The following is a 22,800-nucleotide window of genomic DNA, read 5'->3' as shown; positions in this document are numbered from 1 at the left end:
CCCCAAACGATCCTTGTTAAAGTGGCAGTTATACTCACCTACTTGCAGCTGACAAAAAGATGCCAATAGACTTTAGCAGCTGACCTAAGCATACTCCGTACATGTAGCTGTTTGGCAATGTCAAGGAGCAAGTACTGAGACAAGCTTTCACATTAAACCTGGTCACTGCAAGTACTCTGGTTGGCAGCTTGGTGGCAATGTACGGCACTGCACCTGAGAAACCTATCTTTGGGGATGGGCACAGGCCCAAATTTTCCAGGCCAGCTGTGTGCGAGCCGCCAAAGGAAGCAGCATGCTCAGCCTCAGGGGGGGTATGAAGTAATTCCCTGCCTGCAGTATTGGGGTACTTGACAGGGAGGTCACATTTTGTCCTCAAGATGTTATGCCCTGGGGAAAGGCCTGTGAGAAGGGAAGGAGAAGACAAGGGGAATCTTGTACACCAACCCCAAAACTTTCATGTTACAGAGGGCTGGAGTCATGCTAATGCTTGGTGTGCAACTTCCCTCAGAATCCAGCTTTCATGGGCTGAACTGTTCTCCCTGAACAACTTAGCTGCTCACAGGTGTTTCCACATGGAGGGGCTACCTTAACTCATATTGGGGAGAAGAACATTTGGGAGAGAATCTTCCCCTCTCTTGTCCCAACACATCTGCTAGCAGCCCAAGAAAGCAGATACGTCAGCCTGAGCCATGCTGTTAGGCGGGCCAGAAACAAACTGGCTCCCTGTGAGAATTCCAGCTCCAACTCTGGCCCTGTCTTGCCTTGATTCATCTTAATGAAATTGTCCAGAATGTGGCTACGAGCAGCTTTGCTACCATTGTCCCATTCCTGCAGGAACCCCATCAGTCGGCTGATGGCTGCCTGCTCCTTTGTGGAAGTCATGATCAATCCTGTTCTACAGGGGAGAGAGAGAGAGAGAGAGAGGTTAAAGAAACTTTTAAAGATAAATGTAGGCAGTACAAATGAGCAATACCAACATTAATTATACTTTCCCCTTCTCTAGTGCATTCCAATTAAGGAATGCAAAAGCACTGGAGAAACACTGATTAATGTTTTCATTATCTTCCTTTATTCCCAGACAGTGAGTAGGACGGAATAAGAGCAAAGCTGCATAAAGCCTTGACCACGAAATGGTGGACTTGTGAAGCTTTTTGCATTTTAGAGATTTGTGCTAGCTCATGTCTTATTATTTCTCTTCAAGTGCCCACAGCTTTCAATGGGATATTTTTAAGTGAACTTGAAGAGGGGCAGGATAATGAAATAATAATCCAAGGAATAAAGCAGCTACAGAAAACCTCAATTGGCTGTCTTACCTTCAACACCATGATCCCCATTTTGCCAAACTTCTTTGACACATTTGAGCACTTTTTGTCCCGCCCCTAAATTTACAAATGTTAAAGTGTAATTAGTTCTGGTAGAAAACGCAGAGTGACAGCTCTGGAAGCTAAAGATGGTTTAATCATACAGATCTCAATCTTGCAAACACATGCTTAAGCAGTGTGGGGCTTAAAGCACTTGCATGAGCGTAGAATTGGAGCCAAACGAGGTACAATATAGGTCCCAAGACTGCAACCTGTTCTCCACGCAGCCTGTCAGCTGATTCCATCTGTGAGGATGAAAGAGAGCTCAGTCCTTGCTTCATTCAGTTCTTGGCCCCTTGGCTGAGATTGTGGCCTTATTTACATGAGAAAGTTGCATTGGTTTAATTTTAATTTGAAAGCAAATTAGTTAAACCAACACAATCCCCAGTGTAGGCATCTATTTCAGAGCTTTTCTGAGTTTGCTTTAAATCTATTATGGCTGTTTTGGCTTATGCCTGTTTCCTACCTGTAGATTGCCTACCACTTGTCTACTAGGAACTTGACAGATTCCAAACCCATTTCACAAAAGGTCCCAGATGGCTGCTCAATGATCACTTTCAGTCTCTACTGCCTGTTCAGGGTTCAAACCATGGGACCTAAAGGTGAACTGCTCTGAATAAAAAAACAAACCAACAACCCTAAAATGTTGGATAAAGAAACAGTTGTGTGGGATTAAGAGGAACTGGCATTTCATTAGGGAATTAACAGTCTGTGGTCTGTAGGTGTCTGTGTCCTTGGCAGAGTGTATTCAGAATTTCCTTTGAGGCAGGATAAGGTTTAAAATAAATCAGTTTTCCCAAAATAGGTATGATTGAACGTGCTATTAGCCATAACAAATGTTAGTTGTGATAGGAGACTGGCCTCTTAGGAGCCCTTTGTCAAAAGTCATATTTCACAGTAGCATGAGCTTTGTCCAGTGATTTACAGAATATTGGTGGAACATTTTGTGCAAGGCTCATGATTGATACTAAGAGGACAACCACTGTGAAGTGGAAAGGAATATTTCACAGATACCGTTCTCATGAAATTTACAGTCCCATAAACAGCTTCTATGTCCTTTACAGAAATCTAGTTAAAAGAACTTCACAGTCTGAAGCATCCCAAAATTGATTCTAAATGGCCTGGTTTGAGATACTGAGGGTGAGCTTGTATCCGTTTTTTATTAGGAAGCAGCAAAAATCCTCACTGATCAGAAACACCACCATCTGTCTCTGGAGTGGAGAATTTGAGGCATAAGGGGGTTTCCTATTACTCAACTGGGGAGAACTGTTGTTCTGAAAATGATCACATGATATGTTTGAGGATACAATGGCACCAGACTCTGAGGGTGCACCTACACTTGCATTCCTCTTTCGAAAGAGGTATGCAAATGAGGGAAATCAAAATGCAAATAAGGCACATATTTGCATATTCAGCACTAATTTGCATATTATTGTTTCAAAAGAGCTTCTTTCAAAAGAAGAAAACCAGTGTAGACCCTGTTCTTTTGAAAGTAAACCCCATCTTCGAAAGAACCCTTCTTCCCATTAAATAAAGGGAAGAAGGATTCTTTCGAAGATGGGGTTTACTTTTGAAAGAACAGCATCTACACTGGTTTTCTTCTTTCAAAAGAAGCTCTTTTGAAATAAGAATATGCAAATGAGGTGCCACATATGCAATTATACACCTTATTTGCATTTTCAATTCCCCTCATTTGCATACCTCTTTCAAAAGAGGAATGCAAGTGTAGTTGCACCCTGACTTTTATAATACTGTTTACCTATACAGTGCTTTTCATCCAAAGATCTCCAAGTGCCCTATCAATATGGATATTATTATTCTCATTGATACAGAAACAAATGGACAGGGGAAGTCTTGCCTCAAGCTCATACAGCAACTCAGTGGCAGAGTCAGAAGAAAGCCAAGTCTCCTCACTCCAAATTGTCCAGTCGAGCCACCCAATAAGTTGCTTCACCTTGCTAGTTTTGACAGAGTCCTCCCAGCAAAGTACACACTAAGTAAGGGAAACCCAGGTGATTTAAGAACTGTTATCAGTGATTTGCTAGATAGCACCATTTCATTTTGAATCACTTCTGAGTAAGGAGTCAGGCTTAAGGGCCTGGGAGTACTATGCTGCCAGAGGTGACAGCCTTCACTCTGAGCAGCACATTCAGGTTCAAAGGTGCAGCTCAAGATGAGCTGGGAGACAGGAAGGAAAAGGTAGTTTTAAGATAACTTTGCACCCACCAGATTGCAGACCTTGCCCAGCCCCTGGCACAAGTTAGAGCTGTTCTCAGAGCTGTTGCCTATGGGGTTCTTTGCTGACTCAGCAGCTGGTGGTGCATTTATATGGCTCTCCAGAAGATCTCTATAGTAAAGATGATAAAATATAGAATCAAGGTATAGTATACAAAGGTATAAAGAGAGTCTGTAAGGATAGAGGGCTGATAGTGGATCGCTAATATGTCTCTAAGGGTCCATCTTCACTACAGGGAAGATCGATCCTGCCACAGTTGATCTTCTGGAATTTGATTTAGCATGCCTAGAAGGGACATGCTCAAACTTACAGAGTGCCTGTGTCAGAGCTGGTACTTCTGCCCCTTGTTAGGCGCAAGGGAAGATCCACCTCCCTTAGTGGAGAAGGTGCAGAAGCCTGAATTAAGGTATGTCAACTCCAATTGCATAATTAACGTACCTGGAATTGTGTGCTTTAATTCAACCTACCCCTGTAGTGTATACCTTTCCTAAGATTAGTCTAAAGTGGTCTCTCTAGCACAAGGTGACCATATGCCCCCCTTTTTGGAGCAGTTCTGTATTCTGACTCAGGCTAATTCCAGGTTTTAAATCATTCCCATGAAGAAAGTCATTGTGGGATTCCTGCTGCTGAGTCAAACCTGCTTGTTAGCAGTGCAGAGCATCACTCGTCTCCCGGCATTCTGCGTGCAATTGCGCATCAACAAGTACCCTACTCAGCAGAGCATTCACCATCAGCCAGCTCCAACTCATCAGTGTGGGAGTAGAGGGCCATGGCTCCCCCACTTTCTGAGAGCAGATGGGCTTGGCCTATCCACTTTTCATCATGGTCCCTGCCCATCTTCTTCCCCCTGAGGCCTTGCCCTGTGTCACAACCAGGACAGAGGCTGGAGCCTCATCCTGGGAATCCAGAGAGCTGTGAACCCTCCATCTGCCTGGGGTGAGGGGCCTGAGAGCAGCTGCCGGCCCTTGTTCCCACTCTCCAGTCTCCTGCCCAGGGCAGATGGAGGGTCCACATCTGCCACACTGACAGAATGGCTCTTACCATAGTACAGCTTTGAGGCCCTTCCCTGGTCCTGGCTGGAGCTGGGTCAGGGTGAAAGCCATGCAGGCAGCTGTGGGGGAGCTGGAGACACTCCACCTGCCTGGGCAGGGGACCAAGGGGCAGGAACACAGGCAAGAGGCTGCTCTTCCCTCCAGCAGTTAGAAGGTCCCAGGCTCCCTGCGTCTGCTCTGGCTTCTGGCTTGGTTCTGGGTAGGCCTTGGGGGAAGAGGAGAGTTGGGGGCAGAGTCAAGTGGTGCAGCCTCCCTACTTCTGGGAAGGCTCTTCTCCTTCCCCTGCCCACCTCTCCCACATAAAATATCTATAAGCTGCATCAAAACTTAACCCCAACACCAACATAGAGGCCCCTCCCTGCGCCCATTCACTCACCTACCAACACCTAGCCCTCCCCCCATCTGTATCCACCTGTCGCACCTACCAAGCATCAGCCCTCTCCCCTGCATCCAACTGCTCGGCCCACCAACCCCCAACCCTCCCCCTGCCTGCTCCCACCCTCCCTACCTACTGACCCCCTGCCCTCCCCCTGCCTGCTCCCACCTTCCCCACTTACTGACCCCCAACCCTCCCCCCGCCTGCTCCCACCTTCCCCACTTACTGACCCCCAACCCTCCCCCTGCCTGCTCCCACCCTCCCTACCTACTGACCCCCAACCCTCCCCCTGCCTGCTCCCACCCTCCTCACCTACTGACCCCCAACCCTCCCCCCGCCTGCTCCCACCCTCCCCACCTACTGACCCCCAACCCTCCCCCCGCCTGCTCCCACCCTCCTCACCTACTGACCCCCAACCCTCCCCCTGCCTGCTCCCACCCTCCCTAACTACTGACCCCCAACCCTCCCCCTGCCTGCTCCCACCCTCCTCACCTACTGACCCCCAACCCTCCCCCTGCCTGCTCCCACCCTCCCTACCTACTGACCCCCAACCCTCCCCCTGCCTGCTCCCACCCTCCCCACCTACTGACCCCCCGCCCTCCCCCTGCCTGCTCCCACCCTCCCTACCTACTGACCCCCAACCCTCCCCCTGCCTGCTCCCACCCTCCCCACCTACTGACCCCCCGCCCTCCCCCTGCCTGCTCCCACCCTCCCCACCTACTGACCCCCAACCCTCCCCCTGCCTGCTCCCACCCTCCCTACCTACTGACCCCCAACCCTCCCCCTGCCTGCTCCCACCCTCCCTACCTACTGACCCCCAACCCTCCCCCTGCCTGCTCCCACCCTCCTCACCTACTGACCCCCAACCCTCCCCCTGCCTGCTCCCACCCTCCTCACCTACTGACCCCCAACCCTCCCCCCGCCTGCTCCCACCCTCCCTACCTACTGACCCCCAACCCTCCCCCTGCCTGCTCCCACCCTCCCTACCTACTGACCCCCAACCCTCCCCCTGCCTGCTCCCACCCTCCCTACCTACTGACCCCCAACCCTCCCCCTGCCTGCTCCCACCCTCCCTACCTACTGACCCCCAGCCCTCCCCCTGCCTGCTCCCACCCTCCCCACCTACTGACCCCCCGCCCTCCCCCTGCCTGCTCCCACCCTCCCCACCTACTGACCCCCTGCCCTCCCCCTGCCTGCTCCCACCCTCCCCACCTACTGACCCCCCGCCCTCCCCCTGCCTGCTCCCACCCTCCCCACCTACTGACCCCCCGCCCTCCCCCTGCCTGCTCCCACCCTCCCTACCTACTGACCCCCCGCCCTCCCCCTGCCTGCTCCCACCCTCCCCACCTACTGACCCCCCGCCCTCCCCCTGCCTGCTCCCACCCTCCCCACCTACTGATCCCCTGCCCTCCCCCTACCTGCTCCCACCCTCCCCACCTACTGACCCCCTGCCCTCCCCCTGCCTGCTCCCACCCTCCCCACCTACTGACCCCCCGCCCTCCCCCTGCCTGCTCCCACCCTCCCCACCTACTGACCCCCCGCCCTCCCCCTGCCTGCTCCCACCCTCCCCACCTACTGATCCCCTGCCCTCCCCCTGCCTGCTCCCACCCTCCCCACCTACTGACCCCCCGCCCTCCCCCTGCCTGCTCCCACCCTCCCCACCTACTGACCCCCCGCCCTCCCCCTGCCTGCTCCCACCTACTGACCCCCGGGCCCTGCCCGTTGCCCACGTGCTCGCCCCTCAGGCCGGCCGCCCCTCATGCAGCTCTGGGGCCCCCTATCGGGCGGTGGGGGCGATTGGACGCGACTCCCTGTCACCTTCCCACAGAGCGGGTGACTCTTCAGCTTGATTGACATCCCTGGCGAACAAACCACAGAGCGTCCTCACCCATCCCCGACCAATGGGTAGCCTCATTCCGGCGCGGTGGGTGGGCGGTCGAGAGCCGGCGGTTGCTAGGGCCGCCGGGTCCTGCTACCCTTTTGGGCGGTGCGTTGCTAGGCTGTAAGGTCACAGGGCGTGGACTTTGAGCACTCCTATTGGCTGGCCTCGCGAGAGGGGCGGTGACTTCCGGCGTGCGGGGCGGGGGCTGTGGTCTGGGAATGCGATCCTGAGAGCGTCCGAGCATGGGCGGCCGCGGGCTGGACTGTACCGTCGAGCTGCCCCCGGGGGGCTGGTTAGGTACGAGCTGCCGCGGGCGGGGCGCGCGGGGGTCTGCTGGTTGGGGGAAGGGCAAGGGGCGGGGTGAGGAGGGAGGCGGGAGCTGGAGGTCTGGGGGTGAGGTGAGGGGGTGGGTGCTGGAGGTCGGGAGGTGAGGGGGTGGGTGCTGGGGGTGAGGGTGAGGTGAGGGGGTGAGTGCTGGAGGTTGGGGGCGAGGGGGTGGGTGCTGGGGGTCGGGAAGTGAGGGGGTGGGTGCTGGAGGTCAGGGGGCGAGGGGGTTGGGTGCTGGGGGTGAGGGTGAGGTGAGGGGGTGGGTGCTGGAGGTCAGGGGGCGAGGGGGGTGGGTGCTGGGGACGAGGTGAGGGGGGAGCTGAGGGGTGGGTGCTGGAGGTCGGGGGCGAGGTGAGGGGTGGGTGCTGGAGGTCGGGGGCGAGGTGAGGGGGTGGGTGCTGGAGGTTGGGGGCGAGGGGGTGGGTGCTGGGGGTCGGGAAGTGAGGGGGTGGGTGCTGGAGGTCAGGGGGCGAGGGGGGTGGGTGCTGGAGGTCAGGGGGCGAGGGGGGTGGGTGCTGGGGACGAGGTGAGGGGGGAGCTGAGGGGTGGGTGCTGGAGGTCGGGGGCGAGGTGAGGGGTGGGTGCTGGAGGTCGGGGGCGAGGTGAGGGGGTGGGTGCTGGGGGTGAGGGGGGAGCTGAGGGGTGGGTGCTGGAGGTCGGGGGCGAGGTGAGGGGATGGGTGCTGGGGGTGAGAGTGAGGTGAGGGGGTGGGTGCTGGAGGTCAGGAGGTGAGGGGGTGGGTGCTGGGGGTGAGGGGGTGGGTGCTGGAGGTTGGGGGGCGAGGGGGATGGGTGCTGGAGGTCTGGGGGTTAGGTGGGGGGGTGGGTGCTGGAGGTCTGGGGGTTAGGTGAGGGGTGGGTGCTGGGGGTGAGGGGGGAGCTGAGGGGTGGGTGCTGGAGGTCTGGGGGTTAGGTGGGGGGGTGGGTGCTGGAGGTCTGGGGGTTAGGTGAGGGGTGGGTGCTGGGGGTGAGGGGGGAGCTGAGGGGTGGGTGCTGGAGGTCGGGGGCGAGGGGGGTGGGTGCTGGGGGTGAGGAGGAAGGCAAGGAAGACGAGTGTGGGATGTCTGGGGGCGAGGGTGGGCCTTTGATGCTTTAGGGAGAGTCTGATCTCAAGCTCTGGGTGAGGGACAGTGGGGCCAGGGTTGTGAAGCCGGGGTGAGGAGGCAATGGGGCCAGTGTCTCATGCCCCCGCTGGCAGTGCAGTGTGGTTCCCGAGTAACCTCAGAGGACTTTAGCAGTGGGGATGGTGCTGTTGCAAGTCTTGCCCCCTATGGGTTCTATTTCACATTCCTGGTAGCAAAATAATCCTGTTTCCGATGCTGGGCTGGGTGCTCTGGTGGCTTTAGGGATTGCTGGGTATAGAGGGGACTGCTGCCTCCTTTAAATCACTTCTCTTGTGCCTGGGAGTGTTCATTATCAATACATATTTGTGGCAGAATGGTGTGTGTGTGGAAGCAACACACAGGGCAGGGCCAGCCAGTCACCATGTAAGCTTGTTCTTGTGACTCATGTCCTTCTCATGCTATTGCCTGTCACTTTCATTCCTCCATTTTTTTTTTAAACTGAAAATTTTAGAAACAGTTGTAATATGGGCTTCCAGTTTTCAGTACCTTTTTCCCCTTATTTGTGTTCTGCTTTGGCTTCTTGTATTTTGTCCTTTACACTATAAGTAAGGCTTGTCATTTTATTTTGTACTGTATGGCAGTAATTGTTAAATGTTAAACTTACAGGCTACAGAAGGAATCCAGTTGTAAGGACAATAGTTGCAGTACAGGCTCAGGGTTAAAACTGCAACTCTTGTGGAGTGGTTAGGTTGCAGTTGCACTCTTACGCTCATCAAGTCAAGGACATTTTAATTTTTTTAAAACTCTCTTGGTTCATTTCAGACTCTGGACCAGAGATGGGGAACAAAAGTAACCAGCCTGTGGTAATTCTGCTGGGGTGGGCTGGCTGCCTTGATAAACACCTTGCAAAATACAGCGCCATCTATCATCAGAAGGTGAGTAGATCATTCATCTGTTTTTGCCAACATAACCTAATAACAGAGCTACCTGAGGAATTTTCTCTCTGCACCCTGTTACAAAGACTTTTTTCCTCATAAATCCAAAGAAGTCCTAGAAGAAAGTGTTGGGCTTTATTTGTTTGAAAGCTCCTTGCATCTTCAAGGAGCATGTTGACATGCTCTACATGCTGTCTTAAAAACTCTGGTTATATGTTCCACTAATCAGCAGGAAGTGCTTTCCAAAAGTAACTATTTTCTGCTTTTTCCAAAGTTTCTGAGGCTTTAAAGACTTTAAAACCAGTGTAAATCTTTGTCTTCCATTTATCCACAGAACTGATATAAAATGGGCAGTCAGAGTGCAAGTTCCATACACACAGCTTTCCAGTCAAAACAAAAAGCAGTCAAGTAGCACTTTAAAGACTAGCAAAAGGGTTTATTAGATGAGCTTTCGTGGGACAGACCCACTTCTTCAGACCATAGCCAGACCAGAACAGACTCAATATTTAAGACACAGAGAACCAGAAGCAGTAAGCAAGGAGAACAAATCAGAAAAAGATAATCAAGGTGAGCAAATCGGAGAGTGGAGGGGTGGAGGGGAAGGTCAAGAATTAGATTGAGCCAGTATGCAGTATGCAGACGAGCTCCTGTAGTGACTCAGAAAGTTCCCATCACGATTTAAACCATGTGTTAATGTTCCGAATTTAAATATAAATGTCAGTTTGTCCACTTCCCTTTCTAAAAAGGAGCAATAATTTCTCTTCAGTAACACACATACCTTGAGGTCATTGACAGAATGCCCCATTCCATTAAAATGTTGACTAACTGGTTTGTGGATCTACAGCCCCCAGCTGAGACCACTGCAACGAATTATTAAAGACCTACAACCTATCCTTAATCAGGGTGCTACACTCCAGAAGGCCCTGGGTGACATGCCTGTTCTCTCCTACAGACAACCTCCCAACCTCATGGGGATCCTCACTAACAGCCACAGTCTATACCCCACGAACGCCAGTCCTGGAGCCTTTCCCTGCAACAAAGCCCGCTGCCAGCTTTGTCCACATATCTTCTCTGGAAATACCATCACTGGACCTAACCAGGTTACTCACAGAATCACGGGCACTTTCTCATGCTCCTCTACTAACATCATATACGCCATCATGTGCCAACAATGCCCAGATGCTTTGTATATTGGACAGACTTCTAACTCCCTTAGACAAAGGGTCAATGGGCACAAAACAGACATCAAAACACTCCAGATCCACAAACCAGTTAGTCAACATTTTAACGGAATGGGGCATTCTGTCAATGACCTCAAGGTATGTGTGTTACTGAAGAAGAATTATCGCACCGTTCTGGAAAGAGAAGCAGCCGAGCTGGCTTTTATATTCAAATTCGGAACATTAACAGATGGTTTAAATTGTGATAGGAACTTTGAGTCACTATAGGGGCTCGTCTGCATGCTTGGCTCAATCTAATTCTTGACCTTCCCCTCCACCCCTCCACTCTCTGATTTGCTCACCTTGATTATCTTTTTCTGATTTGTCCTCCTTGCTTACTGTTTTTGGTTCTCTGTGTCTTAAATATTGAGTCTGTTCTGGTCTGGCTGTGGTCTGAAGAAGTGGGTCTGTCCCACGAAAGCTCACCTAATAAACTATTTTGCTAGTCTTTAAAGTGCTACTTGACTGCTTTTTGTTTTGATAGTGTATAGACTAGCACGGCTTCCTCTCTGTTACTATTTAGCTTTCCAATGTACATCTGTACAGACCTTGCAGGGCCAACTTTAAGGGTCAAAGGCAAATTCGGTTAAGGCTTATTTAGTCTCTGGCCTTTCTTCTGAGACTAACTGTGATGAAGTGGGGGATACCTGTGTGTGTGTGAGTGGCTCACAGAGGGTGTGGGGCTCCTGCTGAGGGTAACCCTGACGACCAGGTAACACCTTTGTACTGCAGACAAAGGAGGAGGTGGAGCCTGAGGGGTTTGAATTGGAACTGGGAGTTGGAAGCAGTTAGTCTGGGCTGAGGGAGAGAGAGACAAAGGAGGGGGCAAGGCCCCGGCTCTGGGGGCCCCTCGGGGCGTCCTCCCCCCAACATGGATTGGACTGGCTGTCTCTGCCGGCTGTACTGACTCCTCTGTACGATGCTGTGTCCTGTCGGCTAATAAACCTGCTGTTTTCCTGCTGAGTGAGAGACTCTCCTGCCTGCGGACGGGGTGCAGAGCTTGGGGGACCCCACAACCCCATCACACTGGTGTCAGAAGTGGGATGTTCTGCACCCTGAGGATGGAGCATCCAGCAGTAAGTGACCGGGGCCCCGGAAGAAGTGGGGCCTGCGAGACCCAGGTGTGCTGAAGGGCAGTGAGGTGCAGTTCCCCAAGGCGGAGGGGCCTGCGGCCAAACCCAAGCAACTGCGGTTGTGGTCCTTGAGAGGGGGTGTCACACCCGAGGAGGGGTTACTCCTGGGAATCTGTTGGAGTCGGTCCCAGAAGGTGGAGGGGCCGAGAGCCCAACCCCCAGGAACAAGTGACCCCTGAGGAGGCTGACGCTGAATGAGTTCTTCCCAAGACAGGGTGCTCATGGTCCCTGAGAGCGGGTGTCACACTGAAGAAGGGGTTCCGCTGGGAGTCTGTTGGAGTCGGTCCCAGAGGGCGGAGGGGCCTACGGCCTAACCCCGGGCAGCTTGTGACCCGCAAGGAGCCTGGCACACTGAAGGGATTCTTCCAGGAAGCGTGGGGTGCAGAGGGCATCAGCCTGAGAGCCTGCAACCACGCTGAGCAACTCCGCTGTGAAGTGGCAGCACCTGGAAACCGAATCGAGATTAAAGAAACTGGACAAGGCAGCGTGGATGTGCAGTGGCGGAGCTGAGGGCTGGGGAGAATCCTGCAGACGTGAGCCCGGATCGGGGCAGGGAACCCTGGACTGCCTGGAGCTCTGAACCTAGTGGCCTGCCACAGCTCAAGGAGGGAAGGAGCGATTCCAACCCATCATCTACTAGTGGCCAAGACAGACCTGCGAAAAGTTTTCCAGGCCTGGGCCGAGGAAGGTGCCTGTGTGTCTGTGCAGGAAAGCAGCTTGTCCACTGGGAATGGCAAGTTGTCTGTGAGAGAAGCTGCTTCACCTTCTGTGTGTGTGTGGAGACCAGCCGGGGGGCTGGGACAAAGGAGAGAGTGTCTCCCATTGTCTGTCTGTGTTGAACAGCAGCAGCAGCCTGGGGAGAGAGCAGAGCCTGCGTTTGGAAAAGGTGCCAATGAGGAAACTAGCCCATTGTCTGAGGAGGATTCCTCAGCCTAGGGTGGCTGGAGAAGGATCCACCAGAAAAGAGCATTCCAGGTGTGACTCTGAATCCAGCCATGGGGGCTGGAGCAGAGGGAATGGCTCTGGGATGGACAGTGGTATCCCTGCTAAGGACACTGGTCCTTGGTGCAAGAAAAGTGCTTCTGCTTCTGGGGAAGTGAATCCTTTGCCTGAGCCTGTGGGGGCTCGAGATGGAGCCAAGATCCCAGAGCTGGATCTGAGGGCAGCTGAAGCCCAGCTGGGAAGTGGGCCTGCCTCTGTGTCTCTCAGGGGGGATGATGCTTTAACTTGGTCTAATCCAGTTAGGATCATCAGGGAATCCCAGAGACCAGACGATTCTGGTACTTGTTCTTTGCCTGATGCTGAGGTGTTATTGGGAGGGGGTGAGAGGACTCTGTCCTACCAGAGTCATCCTCTCGCCAGGACACAAGAACAGATGGGCAATGGAGTTATGCTGACTGATGAAGATAAAGGAGCTGGTAGCAGAAGGGACGAAAGGGACCCTGACCTTCTGTCCGGTGATACTGGCTGTCTGCCTGGAGGGGGATTATATGGGAATCTGCCTGATGGGCCAGAAGTGATCCTGGGTGTAGGTGAAACCCAGGAGCTGGTTGTGGCTCAAGGGAGCAGTGCCCTGTGGAGGCAGACAGGGGTGAGTTGTTTGGGGGAGCTCTTGAGGAAGAGAATTTCCCTGAAACTTTTCCTGACCCGTCTGTGGGGACTGCAGAAAATGGGAGTGAGGTGAAGGAGAGTGAACAGGAGAGGTGCTTGTCTGTAAGAGCCAGAGCAACCCTTTGCCTGGGGAGAAGTTTGTTTCAGCTCCTGATGGCCAGGACCTGCCTGAGTGTGAAACCACTGGCTGTGCTCTGGAAGGGTCCAAAGCAGGCAGGGTAAAAGTTTCTCAGGAATTGGAAGTTGAAGCAAGTAAAGTGAAAACTATCAGGGAATGTGAGCAGCCCTGTGAGAACCAAATAAAACAGCTGCACAGTCAGTCTCTGTAGGATGCAGGAGAGCGCCAGCAATTCCCCATCTCCAGATGGTGGAAACACTTATATTCTTATACTGGACTCCACTTCTGATTCCATGGGGAGGCAGTAGTTGGAGGTAAAAGGACAAAGATGCTGTGGGCCTGGTGGGCCAGTAAGGGATAAACAGGGATTCCTTCATGTGGATTCTGCGTCTGGGACTCACAAAACAACTCTCAGAAAGCAGTTTGGTTTGCAAATTTCCAGACTGGCTGGAAGGGGGCCGTCTCCCTGAGATCATCAATGGCCCAGCTCTTGTTAGAAGGGAGGGCACAGCCAGAGAGATCAGATTTCCACCCCGAGGGCAAGAGAGACGATTAGAACTTGATGGTGCTAAGAAAGGCCTCAGCCACTTAGCCCCAAAATACCAGATTCTCAAGGATGTTGCACAAAGGTTGTGGTCTACCAAAGAGCAACGTAAATGTACAGTTGCAATGGGTTTGTTCTGTTACTCACGCTGACTGCTGTAACCAAGGGGTGCTGCTACCAAAAGCTGTAGAATTGTACCATGCACTGAATGTTTAAAAAGAGCCATGTGACATGATGACATTGATGTAGAAGCATAAATTGTATGCTAAAGGAGTCTGTAACTCTGAAATGTCACCATTGTTCCCTGTAACTAGTCTTGCAACCTCTGACATGAGAAGGAACATTCCAAACCTATTGTGTGGCATGGAAGGGGAAACTGAGGCACACAGCCATTGTGGTGGTCTGGCTAAATGCCAAGGATGGAAGCATTTGTACCTTCTGTTACTGGACTGTAACTGAATTCCAGACATCGGCTGAAGCAGCTGTATGGACTGGTGGTCAGATGGGGCAGGACCCAGACCACAAAAGACCTGTTTGATCTGTTGGTGCTGCAGCGAGACCAACCAACCCAAGGGAACTAAAGGAACTTGCCCGGCTGCATCACATGAAAAGGGCCAAGACCAAGCTCCTGACTTGGAGCCTCCCCCAGCAGGACTATGATGTGGAGGTGGTGCACATCGAGGGGAGAACAGAGGGTACAGCCAATGCCCTGTCACAAGGGGAGAGCCCCGAACTTCCCCAGGTCACCAGTTGAATGACCCCGCTCAGTTCGGTCTGGAAGGGGGGAGAGATGTGATGAAGTGGGGGATACCTGTGTGTGTGTGAGTGGCTCACAGAGGGTGTGGGGCTCCTGCTGAGGGTAACCCTGACGACCAGGTAACACCTTTGTACTGCAGACAAAGGAGGAGGTGGAGCCTGAGGGGTTTGAATTGGAACTGGGAGTTGGAAGCAGTTAGTCTGGGCTGAGGGAGAGAGAGACAAAGGAGGGGGCAAGGCCCCGGCTCTGGGGGCCCCTCGGGGCGTCCTCCCCCCAACATGGATTGGACTGGCTGTCTCTGCCGGCTGTACTGACTCCTCTGTACGATGCTGTGTCCTGTCGGCTAATAAACCTGCTGTTTTCCTGCTGAGTGAGAGACTCTCCTGCCTGCGGACGGGGTGCAGAGCTTGGGGGACCCCAGAACCCCATCACACTAACAAATGTGTGCTTATTATTGGTGGCTCTTGTGATCACGCTGCCTTGCTACTGAGGACTGATTTGGTGCCCCTAAACTTAATTTACGGAACAGCCATCAGATGGTAACAACATTCAGTCATTACTAAACTGGCCAGGGTTTGAAATAGTGACCTGGAAGTTCTGACATTGTCTCTCGTTATCAGTCTCTTTTAAAAAATATATTGCTTAGCTGGTCCCGTTTAATTACTTAACCCATTAAATGTTCAGTTTAGTTGATTAAATGGCTGGTGGGGGGTGGGGGTTTGGTTGGGGAGGCTGCTGCCGCCCCTTCCAGAATGTGCATGGGGCTGCCACCTGCAGGGGCTGCTTTGAGCAAGCTGGTGTTCCCCTGCCTATGGTGTACAGGGGGAGCTGCTCTGGCTAAGCTGGTGTTTCCCTGCATGCAGTGTTTCCTGGGCCAGCCCCACAACAGGTGCCATGTTGGAGCACCCCACCCCCGGCCACAGCAGACCACCTGGGTCTGGAACAACCCCCTGCCCACTGAGGACTTCTCCCCCACATCAATAAACCATAACCAATAAGTTTCATCTGTTTAAGGTGAGGCTCACCAGTTACCTGGTTAAATGTTAACATCCCTGTTCAGGCCCATTGTTTCTCATCTCTCTCATTATGTGAGGCTGGACTTTGTTTTGCATCCAAATCTTTTGCAAATATAGATATCAAAGTTGGACTTTGAATATTACTCAGCACGACTGTCCCACAGGGCTGACTGTCAGCTGTTGTTTATCCTAACACGTGAGATCTGTAAATTAAAGTGTGTTCTAGTACAGACTTGTGACTAGATGTCTCAGGACTGGTAACAGCATTTCACTGCCCGGCCACTACTGACCACAGCATTCCCCAGCTGCTCAGTATCTGACACACAATGCATGTGCTGTCTCAATCCTCTTGCTAGAAAGATAGCTGTCTGGATTGGAAAATACAGCTTCCCAGCTGGTTTCCTTTTAAACAATCCTAGCAGAGACATGAAGGATGTAGTGAGCTGTGGAGAATGAACTCCTTTCTAATGCTTACGGGATGACTATTTAGCACTTTACAAGAATTAAGCCGCACAACTATGCCTGGAAAAAAAATCTGCATTGCAATTTTAATAGAAAATTGGAGTTTTGACTAATTTGTGGAGAGAGTCTAGAGAAGAGCACCAAAAATAAAAACGTTGAGCTATGAGGGAAGATTGAAAACTGATTTTGTTCAGTCTAGAAATGAGAACTGAGAGTAGGCTTAATAACAATTTTCAGGTACCTAAAAGATTGTTACAAGGAGAGAGTGAAAAATTGCTCTCTTTAGCCTCTGAGAACAGGAAAAGAAGCACTGGGCTTGAACTGCGGCAAGGGAGATTTAGGTTGGGCTTTGGGGAAAAACTTACTCTCAGGGTGGTTAAGCACCAGCATAAATTGTTTAGGGAGGTTGTAGAATCTCATCTTTAGAGATTTTTAAGAGCAAGTTGGCCAGATATCTATTGGGGATGGTCTAGATCAGTTTCTAAAACTTTTTGAAGGCATGAAGCACCAAACAATAATACTTTTTATGCAGAACTCCTGTGAAAATTTTCTTCAAAAACATTGTTGTCAGGCCAAACAAACCCAAACAGCAACATATACATTAAACTGTCGAAATGCATGATTTCAAGCTTTGCTTAACTCGCATTATCACTGCATCCCCTACTCCTTCCCCACTAACAGGCTCAAAATCCCGTTCTCTCTCTCCCCCTCCCGCCCCCCCGACTCTGGCGTACCACCCCCATGCTTGGCTCCGAGTCAATGCCCCTGCCCTGGTGCAAACCCCCTGGGTGTGGCTCTGGCTCACCCCTTCTAACCCACCCCAGGCTTAATTCCCCTCCCACGGCCCACTCCACCCCCAGGCTTAATCATCCCTAGCTGCCCTCCAGCAACCCCAGGACTTATCTTTCAAAAGGAGTTCTGGGTGTTCCTGCTGCTTCTCCAGCTGCAGAACTTGTGTTCCGCCAGGGAAAAAGCCACCCCATGACTTATGCGAAATTTGAGTTATGCGCGGGTGCGTGGGACCGCAACCCTCACGTAACTTGAGGGGCAACTGTACAGCAAAAACAAAATGAAGTAAACTAATCCGGTATCATAGCAATGGAGTGGTAACATTTTATCTGGGATTTAATAATAGAAAATATATCCCATCAGTGTATTTTTTTCCAAATGTTTTGCAGCGCACCTGTCAGTTGTTCCAGGAACACTGGTCTTAGATGGTGCTTGGTCCTGCTGTGATTGCAGGAGACTGGACTCAGTGACCTCTTTGAAGTCCCTTTCAGTCCCATGATTCTGTGGAGTACTGTTTCGATGCCTTTTCTCCCCATTTTTCAAGCAGTAATACCAAGGAATGTCTTGCTGAGCTAATGTAGAAGATTGAGTGCCTTGTACAACTAGCTTCACCCAGTTTTGCTCAGAAACTTTTGTGGGGACCCATTGCTTTAATCCCTTTGGTGCCTCACCTCATTAATGCCTGTCCTTCGTAAACAGAATGCTCAGAGTGATACAAAGCACATATCTAAATGCAGAGGCTTAGCTATATAGCCAAATGGCCCACGTTTTCAGGTACAAGAAACAAAATGCAGTATCTTGTGCTTATTAACAGTTGAAACCTCTGTTGTCAGCAAATCGTGCCATTTTCTAGAAGTTGGTAATAAGTAGGAAACAGCTTTGCCATTTGCAGCAAGGGAAGGAAGCACTGGTATGTACTTCCCCTGGCTAAAGCTCTGGATTCAGGCAGGGCAGCAGCAAGGAGGGGATGCAGCCCAGATGCTGGGACTTGCTACAGGGAGTGGGAGCACTATGAATTGCATGGTGCCTCTTCTTGCGCTCCCTATGGATAGGGGTTCAGATGTCCCACTGCAAGGCTCAATCTGGAGAGGAACAGTGCAGCTCTGGCATCTGGGCTGCATCCCCTATCCCTTCCCTGCCAACAGTCCGTCACCTCTTGTGCTGTCTGTGGGACCTAGAAGGAAGCTCTGGGAAAGCACTGGGTGGAGGAAGGTTTATAGGGCTGCAGTCAGGGAAGGTGTATCTCTGCACTTCCTTCCCTGGCAGCTGCCTTGTGAACTTGCCTGTGGCTGAGGTCTTGCTTCCAAAACATGTTAATAGTCAGCATGGCTTTGCCAGTATCTGAATTTTATTGAACATTAAAGTCAACGGGATGGGACTTGTTCCTCCCAAATGTCGCTATTAACTAGAAGTTGTAAATATCCAGGTGTGCCCCACGTCTGCTCAACTAGGTAGATGTTAGGAAGCTTCAAAAACAGATTAGATGTAAATAGTAACAGAGAGTAAGCCATGCTAGTCTATACACTATCAAAACAAAAAGCAGTCCAGTAGCACTTTAAAGCCTAGTCTCTAAAGTGCTACTTGACTGCTTTTTGTTTAGATTAGATGTCAGACATCCATAAAAATGGCCTATATGTAGGATCTTGATTAGGATAAGGATAAGTGTTACTGTACCTAAATGATCACCAGCCAAGGACAAGAATAAATTCCTCCTTCTTCACCAATGTTCTGCATGATATTACACTAATGATGTGCTAGCACCCACCAGTTCCTCATTCAGTAAGAGGGACCCTCCCTGTCCTATAGGGCAAGTACAGTGGCAGAGGAGGAGCTTGAAGGAGCCCCATAATTCTCGTGCAGTTTTGTTGCTTACTTTTCTTTGTGGCCATGATGGATGTCTGTCTCTTCCCCCACAGGGCTGCACAGTTATCCGCTATACAGCTCCATGGAGAATGACGTTTTTTGCAGAATCCTTGGGCATCAGGTCCCTCCAGGGCCCAGCTCGAAAGCTCCTGGAGCTGCTTTTTGACTATAAGATTGAGAAGAACCCCCTGCTGTTTCATGTTTTCAGCAATGGTGGGGTCATGCTCTACCGCTACATCCTAGAGCTGCTCCACACGCACAGGCAGTTCAGCAGCCTCAAGGTGGTGGGCACCATTTTTGATAGTGCCCCGGGCAGAAGAAACGTAATGGGGAGCCTGCGTGCCTTGGCAGCTGTCTTGGCATCAATGAACGTGCTGCTCAAGTATTGCCTCCTGCTGGTCTTTGCCATCTTGGTGGTGGTGATGCGGATCCTACTGTATCCAGTGACTCGCTTCGTCCATGAGAGCCATTATGATGCCCTGCTGAGGGAGCCCCCGAGGTGGCCTGAGCTGTACCTCTACTCCAAGGCTGACAGGATCATCCTGGCCAGCGACATAGAGCACATGACTGAGGTACGGCGGCAGCACAACGTTGCAGTGAGAGCTGTGGACTTCTCAGACTCTGCTCATGTCAGTCACCTGCGAGCGTATCCCTCCTATTACATCAGCCTCTGCACTTCTTTCATGCATGACTGTGTGGGATACGTGTCAGTTTCACCAAGTCAGAGGCCTGCATAGATTACACTGGAAACAAAGCACGTTTTCCCTGCCTCTTGCTTCAACATCTATCTGCTCACAATAAATCCCTGACCCACTTTTCCTAGAGGTGGGAGCCGCAGAATTGCTGATTTCTCAGCATCTAGTACACTGCTGGGTGTGTGAAGACTCCCAATTCTTTGTTGGGCCAGTCAAAGTTGATGGTGCCAAGTAGAGCCAAGAGGGTCAAACTGAGTATCACTTACATAATAGGGGCCAAAACCTGACCTCCCTCAAGTCAGTGGGAGGTTTGGCAGGAGCTTTCTTGGGGGGTGGGGTGGAATCTTCCCGTAGGAGGCCAGAGAAAGAAGTGAATTAATGGTCCTTCAGGAGCATGACAGTCCCCTTTTCCTACCCACTGACAACTGTTTCTTTTCTGCCCTCCACTCTGTAGTCCCTGGCGTATAACTTATGGCAGAGAGTGGATGGTGACATGTTACACTGTGGCAGTTCTGTGCCATCTCTAATGAAGATGGCTCTGAAATTATCTTAGTCTGCTTTCTTCTCTGCTGCTTCCTCAATCCCACACTGAGTAGAAGCTCTGCAGTATCATTGCGTTCTCACACTCCTCTCGCCACTGCCAGCTGTTTCCTTTTTATACCCCTTCTCTCTCACATCTGCATTATAGTCAAGTTGAGGAAGACAGAATGAGAGTCTTGGAGTCTTTAATAGGACAGGCCAATGCAGGTCCCATGCTCAAAGCAATGCACCTCAGCCCTGCTCCTACCTGGAGATCAGCTACAGCTCTCAAACACAGGGTCTTTGGAATGGCAGCACAGGGAGGGATAGCTAACCTACCAGGCTTGCTTATCAAATGGCTGTGGCAAAATGGCCCAGGGGTTTTCTTCTATGGAGGAGTAAGGGGGTTAAAGTAGGGGTGCAGCTGTACTACAGTATCAAGCGTGAACTGGGTGAATACTGACTGTTCTTCCATTGCGTATTTGCATCCTGGCTTTTTTGGGGAGAATGGGGGGTTATAGCCCTGGAAAAGCATGAAAAGTGGGCCTCTGAAATGTTAATTCCCCTGAAGGAACCTGTGCTCCTGTATAGCTGTTTGAGGGCACAGTCCCTGTCATTTTATGTGCAGTCTCCCCTCCTGAACATAACCATTATGCTGATTCTGGGATGTTAATGAGGTGTTCCCTCAGTAAGAGCCACTTTTTAATGTCCTAGCTTTCCTCCTCTACAGTCCCACAAATGTGAATCAGATCAGAGTTGCACCCTCACTTCATGGAGGGGGCCAGTGCCAAGGTTTGGAGGATGTGCTTATTCAAATGCACTGAAACTAGGGGTTTAGAAATGCTGCTGCTCTTTATAAGGACATATTTTACAATCTGCTTCAGTTTGCAAGCAGAAGCAACAGGGCAACTGCAGCTATTTTCAGCTTTCTGTGCATCTCAGAGAGAGGCCTTGCAGCAGAGCTCTTAATAGAGCACAGTCTGCTGACTGTTAGAGCTGAGGTTTGTATGGCATGTTTCCTAACACAGATCCTAAAAACTCGCAGCTCCTGCCTCATGAAGAGGGAGACAATTGTAGCACCTTGTTCCCATTTGTTGAGCTTTTGGTGGAGGTAAAAGATACGGTCATCTCCTCCGCACACTTCAGGCATTGCAAGCAAACCACAGGTTCAATAGAAGGGAAGAATGCAGTACCCAGTAACAATAGAAAGCTCTAAAATTTCTTTGGAGAGAACAGCTGCATTTTTTTTAAAGTGTCAATATTGCAGTTGTTACCAATCCCTGAAATAATGGACCATCAGAATAACAGTGAGGTTGCTTTTGTGCGAACTATGAAGGAACAGAATGATAATGTGGCAACACAACCCTGTGCTTAAACTTTGCCTATATCCAATGTGTGTGAATGAACTAGAAGGGTGACACTCAAGTGCTGACTTAATTGGGTTATTTTAATGAACTTGTTACATTTTTCAATAGTTCCCCCCACTCCCATTGTAGGGCATTGTTCTGTGATTTGTGTTATGGGGCTGGTACTTATCTTCTTCCCCCCTCAGAAGTCTTCAGCTCAGATTTTTTACTCTGGTTCCTTTAGTAAAATTTGGACAAAATTAAACTCTTGCCAGTAGCCTGGCCAATACCGTCCATGCAGTCTATACACAGGAACACTGTTTATGGTGTATTTTTAACTTGGCTGCCAGAGCGAGTCTGGAAACCAGTGTTACTGGTTTGCATTGCCAGTTCAGTGTTCTTTTAGCAGCAAGCATCTTTTTCTAGCATTTTTGTTCGCTAGAGGAATCTACGTAGTCATGGCTGCGTGTTTGTTTCTGAATCTCAAGCCAGTGAGTTGCAAGCTAGTAAACGCTCCGTTTTAAGGAGCAGATATAATAAAGAAAGGTTATTAAACTAATGAGCACTTGCCCCAGCCCTGGCTTTTGGTTTAAGTGCATTCCATAGGACTCCCCTCATGGATTAATACAATCCCACTGGAGCAGGAAATGGATTGCTCAGAGGTGTTGACTCAAGTACTGAACAGTGGAGCATCTTAGTGCAGCTGTTGCACAACAGACCCAGCAGGTGGCAGCACTAAACCAGCTGCTCACCTTGAACAGTGACCGAGAGGTAGCTGTGTTAGTCTGTATTGTATCAGAACAAAACAGCAGTCATGTAGCACTTTAAAGACTAACAAAAAGTGTACTGAGAAAACTGCCGGAATCTGTTTTTGTGAATTTCCCTGATTAATGAATTCTATTTAAAATTAAGACAAATAAATTACAGAATTAACTGTAAATACAAAGCTTCAGCAGTGTGCTCATTTTTTCAGACCATGGGAGGAGTCTATAGTTTTTTGCTGTAGTCTATTTTATTTTCCAGGGAGCAGCTGTGAATTGCCATGGGGTGTAGCACAGCTGACCATCTGTGCTAGCGGGAAGCCAGTGTTGGAAGGGAAGGTCTCATTACCGGCAGAAGTGGAAAAAGTACCCAAAGAGTTAGTGGAGTAAAAGTGCAGCTGCTTTTCTCGGTGGGGGAGGGACTGTACTTATGCACAAGTCATTGATGCTCCTCTGGTGGCAAACTGTTTGAGTAGAAGTATACAGATGCATGTGTCACATCTTTATTGAACTCAACTATCCAGAAGTGAAAGCAGCTACATAAGAACATAAGAACGGCCATACTGGGTCAGACCAAAGGTCCATCGAGCCCAGCATCCCATCTGCTGACGGTGGCCAATGCCAGGTGCCCCAGAGAAGGAGAACAGAAGACAATGATCAAGTGATTTATCTCCTGCCATCCATCTCCTGCCCTTGTTATGAAGGCTAGGGCACCATACTTTATCCCTGGCTAA

At 50.8% G+C, this 22,800-nt stretch overlaps 2 protein-coding genes across 3 annotated transcripts in view; one reads left to right on the top strand and one right to left on the bottom strand.

Moving 5' to 3' along the window:
* Positions 1-882, bottom strand: part of ARMH1 (armadillo like helical domain containing 1) — an 87,393-nt gene extending 86,511 nt beyond the window's left edge. For both annotated transcript variants that reach the window (XM_075002761.1, XM_075002760.1), the window contains exons 1-2: positions 677-882; positions 39-107 (exon numbers count right to left, since the gene is read on the bottom strand). In XM_075002761.1, the coding sequence (XP_074858862.1) occupies positions 39-107; positions 677-882 (275 nt within the window). The remainder of the gene's footprint in view (positions 1-38; positions 108-676) is intronic.
* A 6,241-nt stretch (positions 883-7,123) lies between these two features.
* Positions 7,124-22,200, top strand: TMEM53 (transmembrane protein 53). The gene is made up of 3 exons (XM_075002686.1): positions 7,124-7,204; positions 9,120-9,232; positions 18,799-22,200. Exons 1-3 carry the CDS (start codon positions 7,150-7,152, stop codon positions 19,480-19,482), a joined length of 852 nt encoding a protein of 283 aa, XP_074858787.1. The 5' UTR covers positions 7,124-7,149; the 3' UTR covers positions 19,483-22,200.
* Positions 22,201-22,800: the final 600 nt, after the last annotated feature.

This window comes from Carettochelys insculpta, chromosome 9, assembly GCF_033958435.1.
Source record: "Carettochelys insculpta isolate YL-2023 chromosome 9, ASM3395843v1, whole genome shotgun sequence".
Lineage (NCBI taxonomy): Eukaryota > Metazoa > Chordata > Testudines > Carettochelyidae > Carettochelys > Carettochelys insculpta.
This window is presented reverse-complemented; position numbering and strand designations above follow the sequence as displayed.